This window comes from Chrysochloris asiatica, unplaced genomic scaffold (genome assembly GCF_000296735.1).
Source record: "Chrysochloris asiatica unplaced genomic scaffold, ChrAsi1.0 scaffold00181, whole genome shotgun sequence".
Taxonomy (NCBI): Eukaryota; Metazoa; Chordata; class Mammalia; order Afrosoricida; family Chrysochloridae; genus Chrysochloris; species Chrysochloris asiatica.
Window position 1 is genome coordinate 2,392,923 of NW_006408699.1, and position 19,294 is coordinate 2,412,216.

At 40.5% G+C, this 19,294-nt stretch overlaps 1 protein-coding gene across 2 annotated transcripts in view; it reads left to right on the forward strand.

Moving 5' to 3' along the window:
* The window catches only part of ITGB6 (integrin, beta 6), a 109,691-nt gene that overhangs the window by 55,467 nt on the left and 34,930 nt on the right, over nt 1-19,294 (forward strand). For both annotated transcript variants that reach the window (XM_006872024.1, XM_006872025.1), the window contains 3 exons: nt 10,095-10,184; nt 18,131-18,265; nt 18,488-18,899. In XM_006872024.1, coding sequence (XP_006872086.1) covers nt 10,095-10,184; nt 18,131-18,265; nt 18,488-18,899 — 637 coding nt within the window. The remainder of the gene's footprint in view (nt 1-10,094; nt 10,185-18,130; nt 18,266-18,487; nt 18,900-19,294) is intronic.

Consider the following 19,294-nt stretch of genomic DNA (forward strand, 5'->3'; position numbering starts at 1 on the left):
TTGCATTCCAATCACCAGTAATTATCAATGCATTTTGATGGCATGATTGATCAATTTCAGAAGGAAGAAGTTGATAGAATTCTTCAGTTTCATCATCACTGGTTTTAGTGGTTGGTGCCTAAATTTGAATAATAGTCATGTTAACTCTTCCTTCTTTTAGGTGTATGGATATCATCCTACCACAGACAGTATAGTATTTTATAACAGATCTTGATATGTTCTTTTTTATAATGAATGTGATGCCATTCCTCTTCAATTTGTCATTTCCGGATAGTAAACCATGTGATTGTCAGATTCAAAATGGCCAATGCCAGTCCATTTCAGCTTACTAATGCCCAGGATATCAATGTTTATGCATTCCATTTCATTTTTGACAATTTTCCTAGATTCATACTTTGTGCATTCCATGTTCTGATTCTTAGTGGATATTTACATCTGTTTCTCTTCATTTTTCGTTGTGCTCCATCCTCAAATGGAGGTCCCAAGGGCTTTATTCCATTTGTGTTGTCGTGGTCAACTCTACTTTGAGGAGGCAGTTCTCCCCCAGTCATTTTTTGAGTACCTTCCAACCTGAGGAGTTCATCGTTCGGCACTATATCTCACAGTCTTCTGGTGCTCTTCATCATGTTTCATTATTCAATAATCTGGTGCTAACAGTGTTCTACTGCTATTTTTAAGATTTTCAGTGACTAAATATTCTAAAGCAGTCTGTCTCTCCTTCTTTCTAGTCTGTCTTTGTCTGGAAGTTCAGCTTAGGAAACCTGTCCACTGTGTGTGACCCTGTTTGGTATTTAAAATACCTGTGGCATAGCTTCTAGACCACAGCAACTCACAACCCAACACTGTATGACAGACTGACAGAGGAGTGGTGAGATTGTTCCTCTGGAAGACTAATATTGAGAGATTTGTCCTCAAGTTCACTAACTTGACTTTCCATTAATTCAATTCTACTCCTATGTCCTTTTAATGTATTATCTATTTCTGAAATCTTAGTTTTAATATTCTGAGTTTCTTTTTTCTCATTTTGTATGGTTTCTAACTTTTCATTTACTTTGTCAGTTTGTTTGCTTTTATAGTGTTTTCCTGAATTCTTCTAATTTTTTTTTCTGTGCTCTTCCTGATTTCCTCTGCAGTTCTCTTGATCTTTCTCTCAATCTATTGAATGTACTTAAATATTTTCATTTTGAATTCCTTATCAGGTAGCTCCAAGGCCACTGATTCCTTTAAAAAGTTCTTCTAGCTCTGTATTCTGTTCACTTGTTTGAGATGCACTGTTTTGTGTCTTCATGTAAACTGAAATTCCTGTTTCCTCTGAGACTGTGTAGTGTTATATTTGTATTTATTATATTGTATGCTGGTGTGTTCTTAAGCACCTATCACCTGTGATACAGAATGTGTGTGTTCAGTTCTTTATTTGATTTTCATGTAGCATAGTTGATTATGGGTTTGGCTGGTGTTAGCTGCTGTCCATTGATGATCAGGTAGTATAGGAACAGATAGTGGCCCTGGTCCAGTAGTTGAGGGTGCATGAGGTATGGATGTGGCTGGGCCATGTGGGCATGATTGTTGTCTCCTGACAGGTGGGGAATGGAAAAAAAAGAAAGAAACAAACAAACAATGAAAAAGAAAATAATTAGAAAGCCAGCAACAATAGCAAGATAAAAGAATTTAATAACTATAAAAGGAAAAGAAAATTAAAAGAAGGGAAGAGAAAAAGAAAAGAAAGAAAGAAAATACAATAAGCAAAACTCGGGAGTCTTGGTGTGGCACTGTGGGATAATGCACTGGATCGCAAGATCCACCAGGAGGCAGTTCAAATCACCAGCCTCTGCTTGGAAGCCTTATACAGGGTCACTATGAGTCAGAACCAACTCGATGGCACTTAACAACAAAAGGAACACGGGGACACGAGAAGAGAAAGAGAATAATAAAGTAAAAGCCTAAGGGAACAGATTTTTAAAAAGAGAAAGAAGAAGGGAAGAAAAAAATAAGAGAGAAACAGAAGGGAAGAAAAAGAAGCAGAGAAAGAAAGGATAAGCAATCAAGGGAGGAGAAAGAAAAGAAACAAACAAAAGAGGAAAATGTGGCGGGGCTAGGACTCCCAAAAAAAGAACCTGTGGGGAAGAAGGCACTCAGTATGGGTTAGCAACCTCTGCCAGCCAAGGTGCACAAGGAATGGGAGAAGAGTGAGAGGGTGGGATGCTCAGTTCTAGATGGAATTCCTGCTAATCTAGATGTTGTCTGGGCACCTAATCCTAAAAGTTCCTGTCATCTCAGGTGACTGAGATCAGGGTACTTGTTCTCTCGAAAGGAACTCTTTCATACCCACAGGGAGCAGGGTGGCTGGTTATGGAAGGAATTTTGGGCCTTCCAGGGGTGGCCATGACCCAGAACTATGCATTCTACTGGTCTGATGAGACAGAGTTCAGACATGGGGTGCTGGGCCTTGCTGTTTTTTAACCTCAGGCTGAACAGGGACTGCGCAGGTAGCGGGTGTTTCCCATTAATGGTGGGTGAGGGTGGGGCTGACCACACTTCTTATCACCAGGAGGGGGTGGGAACAAGGGAAGATCCCACCTTTCTCATCAGCAGCCACAAGGGTGTGTTTGTGTTATCAAGCCACGGTCTTGATTAAACACTGCTTGCAAAAGTCCAAAAAGGTCACACTGCATCAGTCCAGCTGACAGGTCACTCATCTGTCTCTTCTCTTGCTTCTTTTGTTCAGCTTCTTGTCCTAGACAGCTTTCAGTCCACTTCTCTATCATTTCCTCTAAAGCTTAAGGTTCCAGGATTATCATTTGTATCTGTTACCATTTTTCCTCTCGTGTCTTTGTTCTAAAGGGCCTGTGTACAATGTCTCCCTCATCCGACATCTTTCTAGAGGCTCCTTTTCTCCTTTAATTACTACTTCATTCTCAAAAATGTTATTGGCACAGGTTCACAAATACTACTTACCACAATAAGTAGCTAAAACACCAGAACATTTGGCAAAATCAGCAACTACAAAAACACCAGTCACAACCAGTGTAACAATACATGCTTGTAGGGCGTGCAGATGAAACCACAGATTTGAAGTGCCATTATAAGTGAGTAATAATAACAGCTTTGGCTGAAATGCATCAGAAAGTTCAAAATGTAAATTAACATAGAGTTCTAGGTATATTGATACATGCAAGCGTGGCTTACAAAAATCTTTTTGTTGCTATAACTAATTACAGGGATGTTTTAATAAAAACTAATAAATTTTGGCTGAAACATTGCACATAAATTTTATACACAGTCATTTTGGTGTCACCCCCTCTAAAAGTGTCACTCAATGCAGTCTATACCTGCTACAGCCCCTTACTGAGGCCACTAGAGCAGGGGTAGGCCCAACTCTACTACTTACTAGCTGGGCAATTTTACAAACTTCTCTGTCCTCCGTGTTTCAGCAGCAAAACAAGGATAGTATTGTTGTTGTTGCTAAGTGCCACCGAATCGATTCTGATGTACAGCAACTCTGTACAGGGTTTCTGAGGAACAAATGGTGGGTTTAAACTGCCAACCTTGAGGTTAGCAGTTCATTGCTTACCCTACAATGTCACACCTGTAATGTTGTTGTTGTTAAGTGTTGTCGAGTTAATTTAGACTCGTTATGACTCTGCATAGGGTTTCCAAGGGGAAGTTTGAGGTTTGCAGTCCAGTGCTTATCCCATAGCAGCGTACCGGGAGTCCACACCTGTAACAGTACCTAAGTAATAGAGCTGCTGGAGTCCTGATGTGGCGATGTGGGTTAATGCACTAGATTGCAAAGTTGGTTTGCAACACAAAGTCAGAGGTTCAAACTCATTAGCCACTATCAGGAAACCCTATACAGGGTCGATATGGGTTAGAATCGACTTGATGGCACTTAAGAACAATAGGCTGCTATGAAGAATGAAAGAGCTATTACTTGTAAAGAAGTAAGCATAATGCTGGGTAGAAATGTTAGCTCAAGTTACTCTTTTCCCACATGATATAAAGGTGTGAGTTCTGAGCACCTTTAGGCTCCCTGTACCCACACAGTAAGCTGTGTGGAACCCTGAGAATATAAAAAGCAATGAGGTCCCCTCCTTATGCATCCCTGCCATTCCCTGGATGTTGCCCCAGGCCCCTCAACAACAGATAACTAGCAAACTTGGGCTTCTGAGGATGCAGGTGTTGAAAGGCAGGAGGTGCTTTAGAATGTCAGGAAGCATGTGAGGCCTTTAGATCCTGTTTCCAATCCCCTGATTCCATAGCTACAGCTGATGAGGACTTGTTCCTGAGATTAGCTCCTGAGGGAGAGGAAAGAGAGAAAGGCAAGCTAGACTGTGAGAGTCGAGCATACTGCCCAGGTATCTATCGTGGCTTCCTTTCCAGTTAGATGACATTCAAGTAGATTATGCCAAATAACTGGGGTAGGTTGCTCTCAATATTTGGTTTTACAAATTCTTTATTAAAATGCTGCTAGTTGATAGTGGTAAGTGGGCTTCTGACATCCTACCTTCTAAAGAAGGACATGAATAGCGTGGCTTATATAAAATGGTGACTAAAGAGCTCCGAGGTGTCCTTGAGACCACAGCAAAAATGTCACAATAGTACACATGTCTGGAGACACATAAAGTAGAGTCACGATCCAAGGCAGAAACCAAATCAAAATGCCCAGCAAGGAGACAGTTAATACTAACCACTCTGCCAGAATACAGTTAGGTTTGGAACCTGAAGATGAGGAGTTAATCAAAATGAAAGTAACACCAAACAGGAGCAAAGGTCATGTCCAGAGTTGTCCTTTTGGTGGGGGAAGAACACTAAAACATCCCCCAAAGCAGAGGACGGTCTGCCTGTGTCTTCTGAAAGGAAAAGCCAACTGACCGACGAGCAGGGGAAGCTGGTGGGTGTCTTCTCCCTGATCCAAGTAGGAGTGCTCACCAGACAAGGGGTTCCAGCAAACAGACGCCAAGAAGCACAAACTTGAAAACATACTCTGAAAAAGGGCCCAGTGTGAAGGTATGAGCTCAGGAGCTTCCTTCGGTACCCTTTGATACCTCTCTGAGAACAGACCTGCTCATTCTTTATTTCACATCCTTGACAAAGAAGAGGTCTCCAGGGACCAAATGCAGACTGCTGGACAAATGAGATATGCTTTTTGAGATAAGGGCAGAGTGACCCAAGCATCAGGATGTAAAAGAAGCTAAGAAAACAAGCGTGGTCGAAAAACAACCTTGCAAATACAAGCGAGAAAAGCAGTTTCAGGAACTCCTCGATGTCATGAAGGGAGGCGGGGAGAAAATCCACAACTTAGATAATCTGTGAATAGATAGCAAAGAATCGAAGTCCAAGAAATTCCAGCCGAGCATAGGAGTTTGCATTTCTAACCAGCCCATGAAGCATTCGTGTTTACAGAGTTCACCATTTCTAATATCCAAGAGTCATTTTTTAGAGTTTCAATATTATAATTCATCACATCCAGGCATGCAAAATCATCTTTTTTCTAACACTAAACGTGTTTAATCATGGCGATTTACAATAGCACTCTAGGGATTTAATGAAAGGAAGGCATTTCATACATTATATTGAAAGTAATCACAATACAAGATTTAAAGAACAGTTTTTTATAGTAGTAGGCCAGGAAGCCAAATTTTTCATGTTTATATTTAATTTTTGAAATATTTCAGGGGGAGTGAGCATCCAGAAATTAATTGCTAGTTTTTCTCCACATAATTGTCAGTGTTATCACTGAGTACTGATGCTGGCAGCCAACTCTTATATTTGTACCATCACCGTAGTGGTAATCAGTAAATGTGGTTCATGTTAAACACTAGTCCTAATGTTGTTGTTGTTAGATGCTGTCCAGTTGGTTCTGATTCATAGCAACTATGTATATGGTTTCTAAGGGGAAGCTGGTAAGTTTGAACTGCCAACCTTGTGCTTAGCAGTTCATTGCTTATCCTATAGCACCTCACCAGAATGCCTATGTCATACGTACAGTAACTATGATTTAGGAATTGGATGGGTTTGGCTACTTGAACAGTGTTACTAGAAAATAAAATGCCCTTTCCACCTCTGCTTTGGAAATAGCCATCAGTTGCTGTTGAGCTGACTGCTTCATGGAGACCCCATATGTGTCAGAGCAGAATTGTGCTTTGGTTGTCAGTGACTTATTTTTCAAAAATAGATCAGACTTTTCTTCCAAAGTACCTCTGAGTGAACTCCAACCTTGCAGTTAGCAACCAAGCATGTTAACCACCTGCACCAGATTTTTCAAGAATAATGGTGTCACTCAAAGCTAAATAATAACAGCAACAAAGAATACCCACGACCTCATATAGGATCTCTGAGGCTGTACATCTTTACAGGAACAGGTGGTGGGTTTCAATTGTTGGCCTTGCAGTTAGCAGTCCAGTGCTTATCTGAAAGCACCCCCAGGGCCTTGAAATTCTTTTTCTAAAAGATCTAAACCTTTCTTTGTCAAGCTGGGAAAGTTCCTTTAGTCTTGTCTTCTGTGATCAGTCAAATTTACCTACATTCCTGCTCCACTTGATTGAAATACAAGTTCCTGTTTAGGTATTCCCTGTTAACCACAGGTCTCACGCTTCACAGCCTCTTCATAACATGTGTTTATTTGAAAAGGTAAATTGATGAAGCCATGCCTCCTCTGTATTTTACAAGTTCTACCTGACTCAGGGGGAAAGAATGGGGCTTACAGTCAACATGGAAGGTGAGGAATGTCACCTGCATTTCTGTCCACTCAATAATAAAATACAATGTCAATGCAAAGCAACGTCTGACACGCTTAAGAGTTCACATTTCCAGCAATTTTAAGCTTAAATGCAATTGTGAATACTAAAGTGGAAAATTATAAAATCCACAAATTAAACCAAAAACCAATTTTCCCATACCAAACCAGTTGCCACTGAGTCAATTCTGACTCACAGTAACCCAGCGATTGGAGAACAGTTCCCCTTTCAGACGGAGATCACCAGGCCTTTCTTCCAGGTCAGTTCCGGGTGGGTTTGATTTTTCAGCTGTTTCCATAAAAAAGATGTAGAAGATTTGGACAATGCCCAGGACTTCCTCCATACATTCTGTGTTCTCTCCTCGCCTTGCTTTGTTTACTCCTCCCTGTGGTTTCTCTTATCCTGATTGATTGGTTTAAGATCATGATTATAATTAATGATAATCATTCATTCTAATGTGATTTTATGCATCTTCTAAGATATAAAAATTCCCTTCAGGATAAGATAGGGCATCAATTTGCTTGAACTACAGGAATAACTCAGAAATATTGCAAATTTGGAAGCAAATACTGTAACAAGGAGCTCTGGTAGCTGCGAACTACAAGGTCAGCAGTTCAACACTACCAGCTGTTGCGTGGGAGAAAGATGAGGCTTTCTGCTCCTGTAAAGTTTTATAGCCTTGGAAACCATGGTCACTATGAGTTAGAACTGACTCCACAGCACATAACCACCACCACCAAACCCTGTACAGGGTCGCTATGGGTCGGAATTGACTCCATGGCACACAACCACCACCACTACCACTGTAATAAAGTCAAACACATGACTTTTTTGGTTTTCCAGGGCATATGAAAGTTATGTCTCATATAGACACTATACTGTAGTGTATTAAGTGTGCAACAGATTATGAAAAAGTCTGAAAGAGTGTGAGAATTACAAAAATGTGTCATTGAGATGTGAAGTGTTAGAAAAATGGCATTGATATTTTTGTTCAATACTGGATTGCCACAGACCTTCAACGTGTAAAAACCCAGTATCTGTGCAGAACAATCCAATGAAGTGCAATAAAATGAGGTATACCTGCACAAGCGATGCTTTAAGTCCATGTCTATTTCTGGGAGTACAGTGCCTCCATAGGACTGGACTGCAAACAACAGGCCAGTGATTCAAGCCCACCAGCCACTCCGTGAGAAAGATGGGGCTTTCTGTTCCCACTCAGCCTTGAAAAGTCTCAGAAACCCTATACGGGGTCACTATATGTCGGCACCATCTTAATGGCACTTAAGAGCAACAACATCTCTATTTCCAGGGTCCTGAAGATAAGCACTGGACTGCTAACCACAGGCTGGCAGTTCAAATACACCAGCCACTCCTCAGAAACCCTATACTGGGTTGCTATAAGTGATAGTCAACTCTGTGGCACTTAACAAAATATCTATTTCTATGTCTATATGTACTACAACAACAAAAAGAACAAATCCCAGTCGAGGCCCAACTGGTAAGGGTTCAACTCCTCCATGGATTTAGAAGCCATTGCTGATTATAGAACAATAATTAATACTGATAAATATGGCTTTATTCCTCAAGAAAAAAAGTCAAAGTATGTTTGGGATTCTTTGTTTAAGGAGGCAGGGATGTGTATTATACGTTTTAGAAAACTTTTTGTTTAAAAATGCCAGCTACCACCGAATAGCCATCCCTATGTTACAGAGGAGAATTATACTTCTTAGAAGTTTGATGGCTGCAGGATAATGCACTGGACTGCAAGATCAGTTTGAACTGCAGGGTAGTAGTTCAAACTCACCTGCTGCTCCCTAGGAACCCTATATAGAGTCATTATGAGTAAAAACCGACTTAACGGCACTTAATAACAACAATCTTTACAGAAAAAGCAGATTGTGGTATCTCAAACTGCCAACCTTCTGATTAGCAGCCAGTTGTAAACTGCTTGTGCCTCCCATGGTCTCTGGCTTAAACATAATAGCTTTAACTCTTAAAACTTCAGAGAAGCCCTGGTGGAACAGTGCTCAACTGCTAATGAAAAATCTAAAGTCCCCAGCTCCTCCGCAGGGGAATGATGTGGACATTTTCAGTTCTTTGGAAAATTCCTACTTTGCAATGCTTCTTTCCTGGGCCATGCTGTATACCCAGAACTTTGATGAACTAGTATTGTGAGTCCTCCCCACTTGGGGAATGGCATCTCAGGAAGCAATAGATGGGAAGCAATAGCATTTACAAGTAGGTTCTGACTCATCCAGCTATGATGCAGTGAAGGGATTCCAACTAGTGCTGACCCAGCAATGCCAAGCCCTAAAGGAATGTTCATTACCAGTAGGAAAGGGGGCTTTAACAGCAAGCATTCCAATAATTCACTCTTCTTCTCAACCAAATGATTGTTCATTGAGATCCTGGAACTGAATGTCTTACAGAGTGACCTGTCACTCACCCGTATGTGTGGAACCTTGCTTTCTGAACATTACACAAAGGAAAACTAAATAGTTCCTTTAAGCAGATTAGAAATCTTTGGACACAAGATGTTTCACGAATGGAAGACCTTTTATAAACGTTATTATTACTTGAGACTTGACTCGTGTTGTGATGTAAACCACGGCCCTAGACTAAGTCAACCTGAGAAACCAGATTTCTCCATTGGTGATTTGAGCCGGTCCAGTTCCCACTTGTGTGTGAGCTGCAGTACAGTTGTGAGAGCTACAGTTTCAGGAGAAATGCCTATTGATTATCAGGGCCTGTTCTCATAGGCCAGTTAACTACAGCAGTCCCCAGGTTAGGAGCATTGGACTTACCTGACAACTTGTACTTGCCCTATAATGTAACGTAAATCTGCCCTCACTTGGAAATGACTGAACCAACCCCTGTTGGTTGGTGGTTGTTTGCCACCGAGTCAGTTCTGACTCATAGTGATCCTGTATAGGGTTTCTAAGGCTGTATATCTTTACAGAAGCAGAAAGTCTTATCCTCCTAACATCAGACCAACTGGTGGATTCAAATTACTGACCTTGTGGTTAGCAGCACAGCTTGTAATCCATTACACTACTCTTGAACCAACTCCTACATGCAATGAACTCTTCATCACAATAACCTTCACTTGTTGCGTGTGCAGTTTGTAATTCATTGATAAAATTTCAAGCCTTTTCTTGCATTAAAGTAAGGTTACACAGGAACTGTATGAATCTGTTCTGGTTTACCTACAAATTCAACTTAAAGATACACTTAAGAGCAGATCTCTTTGGCAACCTGGGAACTACCAGTAGAGACAATCAGCAAGTTGTTTCCCACATTTAACGTTTCTCAATTATAATGAGCAACTCAAGACTGATTCATTCTTTTTGTTTACAGAATTACGCAAAACTTATCCCTGGAGCCACAGTAGGGCTACTACAGAAGGATTCTGGAAATATTCTCCAGCTCATCATCTCGGCTTACGAAGTAAGTATTCAAAACTAAGATGTGTTTTGGGCAGTGACATGTGCTCTCATCTGTTCTGATTACTCCTTTTCAAAAAGAAAAAAACTATTTCTGCATTTGTTGTTATTGTTAAGTGCCATTGAGTCTGTTCCAACTCATTGGGTTTCTGAGGAGAAACAGGTGGCTTTGAATTCCTGGTCTTGTGACTCAAACTGACCTTGCTCATTATCCTGCAGCGCCACACCAGGACTCCATTTCTGAACTAAGGTAGCCAGAATAAAAATTCCACACACTTAATTTGAAGGCATTCTTCCTGCAAGGTAAAAAAGTCATAACCTGATTTAAAAACTTGTTGTTGTGTGCTGTCAAATTGGTTCCAATTCACAGCGACCCTGTATAGGGTTTCCGTGGCTTTAACTCTTTAAGGGAGCAGAACTCCTCCTCTTTCTTCCACAGTGTAGCTGGTGGATTAGAACTGCCGACCTTTCAGTTAGCAACCCAACTCATAACCCGCTAGACCACCAGGGTTCCTGACTATAATGCTTAGGTGGTTTATATAATATAACCCAAAAGCTGCACTGCCACCTGAGAAAATTTTAACTCTACTCAAATGGCTTCATGAGTCATACAATTAAGCTCCCCAATCTCTCTGAAAAAAATTAACTTTAAAATTGCCAATGAGTGACCAAGCTATGTAGTGAAATACTTCCGTCAGCTTAATGAGACGAGGTCATAACTCAAGAAAAGAATGCAAGTGTTGGTTATGCACTAAAACCACCAAAAATTATCAGGAACACCACTTTTTAGATTCTCTCCTTTGATGAACCAGGGCCATTTTTCACTGGTTTTATGTATATAATTATGTATGTGTATAATTATTTGCCTTGATTTTGTGAATTAGTACCTAAGGATAGAATTCCTCCCTTAAAATAAGATGCATACCTACAGGGCTTCTATAATTTTCTTTTTCTTTGTCCTCATTTCATAACTAAATCAATCAGCAGGAAATAACAAGTTGCTTATTCTTTTTTATTTTGGTTCTTAGATATCTTCTATGTTTAGTAATGTGGAGGAGGGGAGCAGGTAAATGACAAAAACAAAGATGATGCTCTAAATTAGGAGAGGAGCAAAAAAAAAAAAAATCAATTTTTATAAACTGTAAATCGCTAATATTTGTTATACACAGCAGCCCTGTAAAAAATAAATAGAAATGTCCTTATTTTTGATGTTTTAAAATTACCAATAAATGATCCCTATGGAGTGTTTTGGGTGGTAGTATGGAACTGCTGGTTAATGCGTTAGATAGCAAGGTTGGTTTAAACTACAAGGTTGGCGATTCAACTTCACCAACCACTCCTCAGAAACCCTATACAGGATCACTATGAGTCAGAACTGACTCAATGGCACTTAACAACAACAACATGGCACTGTGGGACAATGCACTGCACCGCAAGGTTGGTTTGAACCACAAGGTCAGTGGTTCAAACTTACCAGCTGCTCCTCAGAAACATTATACAGGATCACCATGAGTCGGAACTGACTCGATGGCCGTTAACAACAAGAGCAACATGCATTATATGGAGTTCTGGGGTGCTGTAGGATAAGCATTAGACTGTAAGATCAGTTTGAGCCACTCTTTGGAAACACTACATAGTGTCATTATGAGTCAGAACTAACTGGGCAACATTTATCAACAACAACAACATGCACTCTATGCTAATAATAGATGCTGTGTCCGTGCTGGTTTTGTTTTAACTAAACGACGTTTCAGAATCATTTGGGAAGTTTTTACAAAGATGTATGTCCAGATTTCTCTTACAGACAATTGAAGAGAACTTTAAGGGAAGGATGAATTAAAAAAAAAAAAAAAAAATCCCCAATGATTTTGATAGCACCCCACCAATTTTGAAAGTCACCTTAAGAGGAAAGAGCAAGAAATTCCTTCTCAAACACTCCATGTCATCAAAGAATAAATTAAAGCTGTATCCATTAAAACTATAGGAGGATGGAGGTTTTTTTCCTTCCCACTGATATTCTCAGAAACTTCTTAAATCACATCAAAAATTAATGACCACATTACCTCATGTCTGACATTTTTCCAGATAGGAAAGCTTGTCAACAATACACTATAAAAACCTTGCTACCTTTTATGCAGCAATTAAAGTTTTAATGTGTGGACTCAAACAAAATCACACAGCAATCACTCACAGAATTAAAAAGCACACCAACTACTTTAACCTAGCACTTTCAAAAGAGCTAATATCTTCAAAAGAATTAAGCAAATTAGAAAACAGTGAATTATCAAAAATACTTCCTCTTAAATCTGGCCTACATCTGGCCAGCCACATTCATGCCCCTGCCTGACCAGCCAGAGGTTAAACCCAGCTTTTCACTTATTGCCATGACACCGGTTCCAATTCACAGCAACCCAGTATAGGGCTTCCATGGCTATAAATCTTTGTGGGAGAAGAAAGTCTCAACTTTCTCCCTCTGCGGGGCTGATGGATTCAAACCTCCAACCTTGTAGCTAGCAGTCTAGTTCTTATGCAATAGAGCCACTACACTCCCCTAAATTCAGCTTGTTGTTATTGTTGTTATTGTTAAGTGTTGCTGACTTGGTTCCGAGCCATAGAGACCACATATAGGGTTTCTGATGAGCAGCTGGTGAGCTTGAATCACTGACCTTGCAGTTCAAACCAACTTGGCAGTCTAGTGCATTTACCCACAGTGCCACACCAGGACTCCATAAATCCAACTTACTGTCCATCATTAACCATATAACTTAGGGTAGATGAAATCAAGGCATTCAACATTTGAGTTGAATCTCATGGTCTGCTGCACTGTCTCAAAAATACTAAAACATGTCTATTACTCTTATAACCCATATACTAAACAATCGTGCTCCGGAGCTTTTATTAAAATGTTAAGATTCACAAGTGAAACATACAAAGGATCTTGGCACCAGTTCAAATTATTTTTCTATTATTATTTTTAAATGTATTTCAAAATGGCCTTATTAGATGGGGATCCACGGACTCAGTTTCGTTTCCAATTATAAAAGAGAAAAGAAGAGAGGATATTGCAGAGGGAGGAAGGAAGGAGAAAGAAAGCAAGAACGAATATGTTCTTGAGATCAAACTTGATGCTTCTAACTGGCTTCTAGCGGGTTGTTGCTGTTGTTAAGTGCCATGAGTTATAACATGACTTATAACAACCCTGAATAAGGTTTCCAAGGAGCAGCTGTTAGCTTTGAACTGCTGACTATGTGGTTCAAAGTCCAGTGCTGATTCTACAGCACCACACCAGAAGTCCTCTAGTGAGATAGAGGCAGATCATTTGTGATTGGAATTCATAGTTCTGGTGTGGTGCTGTAGGATAAGCATTTGACTGCAAGGTTGGCTTGAACCTCCTCAAGGTTGGCGGTTCAAACTCACCAGTCACTCCTCAGAAGCCCTACACAAGGTTGCTATAAATCAGAACCCACTCGATGGCACTTAACAGCAAACAATTCCTAAGTATTAACTTCAGCTCAGATTTTACAGTACCATATTGATTTTTTTGAAAATAAACTTAAATACCAGATTTGTAATCATCTGACCACCAGCAGCGAATTTTCTTCTATCTCTAACAGCATACTAAAAGCTGCTAAAATATCAGGGATTCCAAGAGAAGCCTCCTCTATAGACATTTAAGCTCTATGAGGGAAATGACTTGGTTTGTTTGGTTTGGGCTGGCTGATAGGAGATGCTGAATAAAAGAAATGATGACATGCATGGTGGGGTTTCAAAAGTTCTTGGAAAAAAATCCATTACCTTTCAATTCTATTTTTCCATGAACATTTTGAAGCCCCTTTATACAAATAAACATTTATGTTCTTTCCCTGGGAAATTTGCATTGCAATATTCCTGCCTCATATTGTTCTTTTGGGTTGGGTAAATATGGTTGGGTAAAACATTTTCACTTACCCATGCTGACTGGTCTCACTTTAACTTCACATTTATGGACTCCAAGCAGACTCTTCATTTTAGCGAGGAACCATGCTCTATTGTTATAGAAGATGTCTAGGAGTGAAAGAATATATTAGTTGGCAATTCAGAAGAGGGTTCTGGGCTCTGCCCAACATCTTCTACATAGAACTTTCTCCTTTTGTTGTTAGGTGCCATTGAGTCAGTTCCAACTCATGGCAACCCAATTTAGGGTTTCTGAGGAGTAACTGGTGGGTTAGCAGGCTAGTGCGTATTCTACAGCACCACACCAGGAATCCCAGTTTTCCCCTTGTTGTTGTTAAGTGCCATCGAGTTGGTTCCGACTCATAGCGACCCTGCATAGGGTTTCCGAGGAGTGACTACTGGGTTTGAACTGCCGACCTGTGGCTCAAACTGACCTTGCAGTCCAGTGCATTTATCCTACAGAGCCACACCAGGACTCCTAGTTTTCCCCTTGGTGGTGGTGGTGGTGTGCCGTGGAGTCGGTTCTGACTCATAGTGACCCTATACAGGGTTTCTGAGGCTGTAAATCTTTACGGGAGCAGAAAGCCTCATCTTTCTCCCACAGAACAGCTGCTGACCTTGAGGTTTGCATCCTGGTTCCTAACCACTGTGCTACCAGAGCTCCTTAGTTTTCTCCTTAGTTGATGGTAATTCCATCCTTCTTGTTACACAAACCAAAAAGCTTGGAATGATCTTCTCTTTCTCTTACACTGTACATTTAATACATCAAAATTATTTAGACTTGGATCCAATCTCATTACCTCCACTGCCTCCATTCTGGTCAAAGTCAGTATCTTCTCTCACATGGATTATTACAATAGCCTCCAAGCTGCGCCTTCCCCTATTTATCCTGGGTTTCGTACATTCTGTTCTCAATACAGCAGTTGAAACTTTTCTTTAAATACACTAAGTGAGCTCATAGCGCTTCTCTAGATAAAGCCCCCTCATTGTTTTCCCATTTTACTTAGAGTAAAAGCTGGTTTTCTTAGAATAGCCTACTAAGGCCCTATCTTTCCCATTACCTCTCTAACTTCACTTCTTAGCTAACTCTTCTCTAGCTCAATCGGCTCCAGTACAACCACCTGGATTCCTTCTTGTTCTGTTTCCAGAACACACTGAACATGCTCTCACTGATTGCCTTTGCTTTCCCCCGACCCTCTACAAATATAATTTAAGTAGTTGACTTTATTCAACCAGACTTAAACAGTAATTATAAGGCTAAATAGGGAAAATTTGAAATCAGAAAATGAAACCGCATAATCTTCAGGACTGAGAAATTAACACTTCAAGCTCTGATGAAGAACACAGTATGAAAAGCCAGTCTGAGCCTGCTGAATAAGCAAGCCCTAGTTTAGTGGTTACAAATCGGGCTGCGGACTGCAAAGTCAGCAGTTCAAAACTACCAGCTGTTCCGCGGGAGAAAGATGAGGCTTTCTGCTCACATAAAGATTTACAGCCTCGGAAACCCTGTACAGGGTTGCTATGAGTTGGAATCGACTCCACGGCACATAACCACCACCATAGGAGGCAAATTAAAACACAGAAAAGAGCAATGACTCAGAACGTACAGTCAGCAACCTAGACTTCACTGGAAAGTGGGGTCATCTTACTTTGCAAATTGGTAAAGTTCTATTTAAGTAATATTTGAAGCTGACTATGTTTTTTAAATGCCAACAATGAAAAGGTCTCAAATCCTTTTAGGTGAATTGATGTATAACTTGATTCATGTTTCAAATTTTGTTTTTATTTCATTTTAAATCTATTCTAAATGCTGATAATTGGCTTTGCCCACCCTCACCCCCAAATACAGACTTTTATTTTGTAAATGAACAAGGAATATAGAAAGTGAATAACATTATTATCTTCCCCCAAAAAAACCCCATAGTTCTCTGTTCTTTCTTATAGACATTCTTCCTCCTAGAAAACCTTAGCCTGTCATCATTTCTGCCCTCTCCCACATGTGCCTATATAGTCTGCCTCCTTTCAATCTCTGTCATCACACAGTAATTGTCTTTTTTCCAGTCCCATGACTACCATCAAGTCCTATTCTCAGGCCTCAGGTTGGGATGAAGCTAGCATATCCCAGCTTTCTTCAGTTACATATTCCTATCCGCTCCACAAGTCTGTCACGCACAGCTTCCATACAGCTTTCCTTCACTGTATTTTCAATACGTTGAGAACCTCTGCCTAAAAGCTTCATGGGCTGTTTCCTGCAGTAACAGGTCTTAACTCATGTGTCCAAACTCCAGGGCTCTCATCTGGTGTCACCCAGGTCAGTAGAAGTGCAGGCTTGGTCTGAGCTCCACTTGTCTCCTTACTGGACCAATACCACATGCCCATTCCTAGTATTGGACTTTCTTCAATCTGGTTTTCCTTGTCTGCCATATTGTTATCCTCTCCACACATCTAAAGTCAGCTCAGCCTCAAGAGTCGGTGTTCTCTTACTACTTCAGCATTCACTGACCACTCCCTTCTCAAAACTACCCCAAATCCTCATCTCAATTGCATCATCTTTTTAATCTTGTTATTGTTAAGTGCCTTCGAGTGGGTTCCAATTCATAGCAATCCTGTGTCGAGTTTCTGGGAAAGTGGCTGGTGAGCTTGAAGTGCTGACCTTGCGGCTCAAACTGACCTAGCAGTCCAGCACATTAACCCAAAGCGCTACACCAGAACTCCATTTTTATCTTAATTGTACATTATTAGCATTGTGTATTAACTGGTTCACCTGACTCCATATGTGTTTTTACAGTGAGATACTAAGCTTCTTGAGGGCAGACATCAGACCTTATATGCCTAAGTGTCCTACAGCCTGGAGTCTACACTAAATGTAGGTTGTTGTTGTTGTTGTTGTTGTTGTTGTTGTTGTTAGTTGCCTTTGAGCTGATGATTCTGAGTCATGGTGACCCCATGTATACAGAGAAGAACTGCTCTATGGGGTGGTTAGAAGCAGAGTTCTAGGTCTGTCTTACAAGGTACCTCGGGGGGTGGGGGGTGGTTCAAACCACCAACCTTTGGGCTAGTTGTTGTTATTAAGTGCTCGAGTAGTTGAGTACTAAATCGTTTGTGCCAAAAAGAGTTCTAAAATGTCCAATAGAAATTCGTTAAGTCCCACACCAATGTTAAGGCATCATTTCCCCCTACATCTTAGTATCTGTAAAATCAGGATTCATCTTACAATCAATGTCGTTGATCACTGTCAGCAGGCAACAGTCATGATGAAATGTCCATCGTCTGCACAGGCATGAATTTGGCCATGACTGCATAGTTTGTGGTTACTTCAGTCTCTCCAGTACATCATTGGCACTGTACATGTGGAGCTTAATTGCCATTTTAAGATATTTTCAAGAAGTTTGCACTATGATTTGCTACTGAAATGAAGAGTTATTGTATATGCAGAAATGGACCCAAACAGAGCAGCAGGGTGTAAATTTGATAACAGTGAAGCAAATATTCACTGTTGGAGGAAAGTCTGCAATTCTGTATTCCTGGCAAAGCAACAAGCAGCTGCTTTACGGGACCTAAGAAGTGATGACACCCACAAGCTGAGGAAGCCGTGTTACGTTTTGTAAGACACAGCAAAAGAATTGCCTTTTATATGCCAAGCATTGCATTTGAGAGCAAGTGAATTTACCACCTCCCTTGGAATTGATTAAATAATTTTCAAAGCAATGATAGGTTACTGTAACTGATTCATATGTCATGCAGACTGATCTTGCTACATTTTGTCACAGTTTGTCATTAAAATAATGGTATATCTTACAGTTGATGGGATCTAAGATTCAACACTCTACAATATGTACATATTGTATTGTATTGATTGCCTATTTGTTTGTTTGCTTGCTTGATGATATGGTGAGTGTCTTTTAGACCCAATCTCATTTTATTCATTTATAGTTGAATGAACATGAGTCATAGTTTCTTCCTCTGGTTGTATCTGTCAGTTGTGAGTTCATTTAACTCTTTTTGTCTTGGCTAAAGGAGCTGCGGTCTGGGGTAGAGTTGGAAGTACTGGGAGATACCGAAGGACTCAACCTGTCATTCACAGCTATCTGCAACAATAATACTCTCTTCCCACACCAAAAGAAATGCTCTCACATGAAGGTGGGAGACACAGTAAGTAGATGGCCAATATATTATCTGAAAAAATAAATTCAAATGGTTCCAAAATTTAACTTACTACACTAATTCTAGACTTCTCCTTTCAAGAATTTCAAAAGCAATTTTCAAAGATTTCCTAATTAAATGCTTTTGGCAAAGCTAATCTCTACCCAACTTTGCTTCTCACCATGTATTTTGGTGGATTGAAAAGCAGATAATTAATGTTTTCTTTTCCAGGTTTCATTCAACGTGACTGTGAGTATACCACACTGTGAGAGAAGCAGACACATAATCATAAAGCCCATGGGGCTGGGGGATACCCTAGAAGTCCTCGTGCATCCAGAATGCAGCTGCAACTGTCAGAAAGAAGTGGAAGTGAACAGCTCCAAATGCCACTGGAATGGCTCCTTCCAGTGTGGAATGTGTGCCTGCAATCCGGGCCACATGGGTCTGCACTGTGAATGTGGCGAGGACATGCTGAGCAGAGATTCTTGCAAGGAAAGCCCGGATCACCCCTCATGCAGCGGAAGAGGCGACTGCTACTGTGGACAGTGTATCTGTCACTTGTCTCCTTATGGGAACATCTATGGGCCTTACTGCCAGTGTGATAACTTCTCCTGCGTGAGGCACAAAGGGCTGCTCTGCGGAGGTAGGCTTCCTCTAACCCACCTTACACCCACCACTATGGCCAAGTATCAGGAAGTACTTTGCTTGCTTTGCACCTTCCAGTTTCCTGTGCACAGTAGGTGCTTTGAAGTATTTGCTGATGGATTGAGTAGGATTAGAACTAAAGTAGTTGGACCTTCTCTTGTGGGTTTTCAGACTTGAAGTGAAAGCTCTGCCAACTGAATTTATAGCTTTGTTATTGTTTCCCTAAGAATAGATACCAGTTCCATCAAGTCAATTCTGACATACACTCTATGTGTGCTAAACCCTAAAGTAGAACTAAACTCCAAAGAGTTTTTGTCTCAGGTCGGGTTTTCTAGGGAAGCAAAACCATATATATATATCACTGGTTTTGTTTGTTTTTTTTTTTTTTTTTTT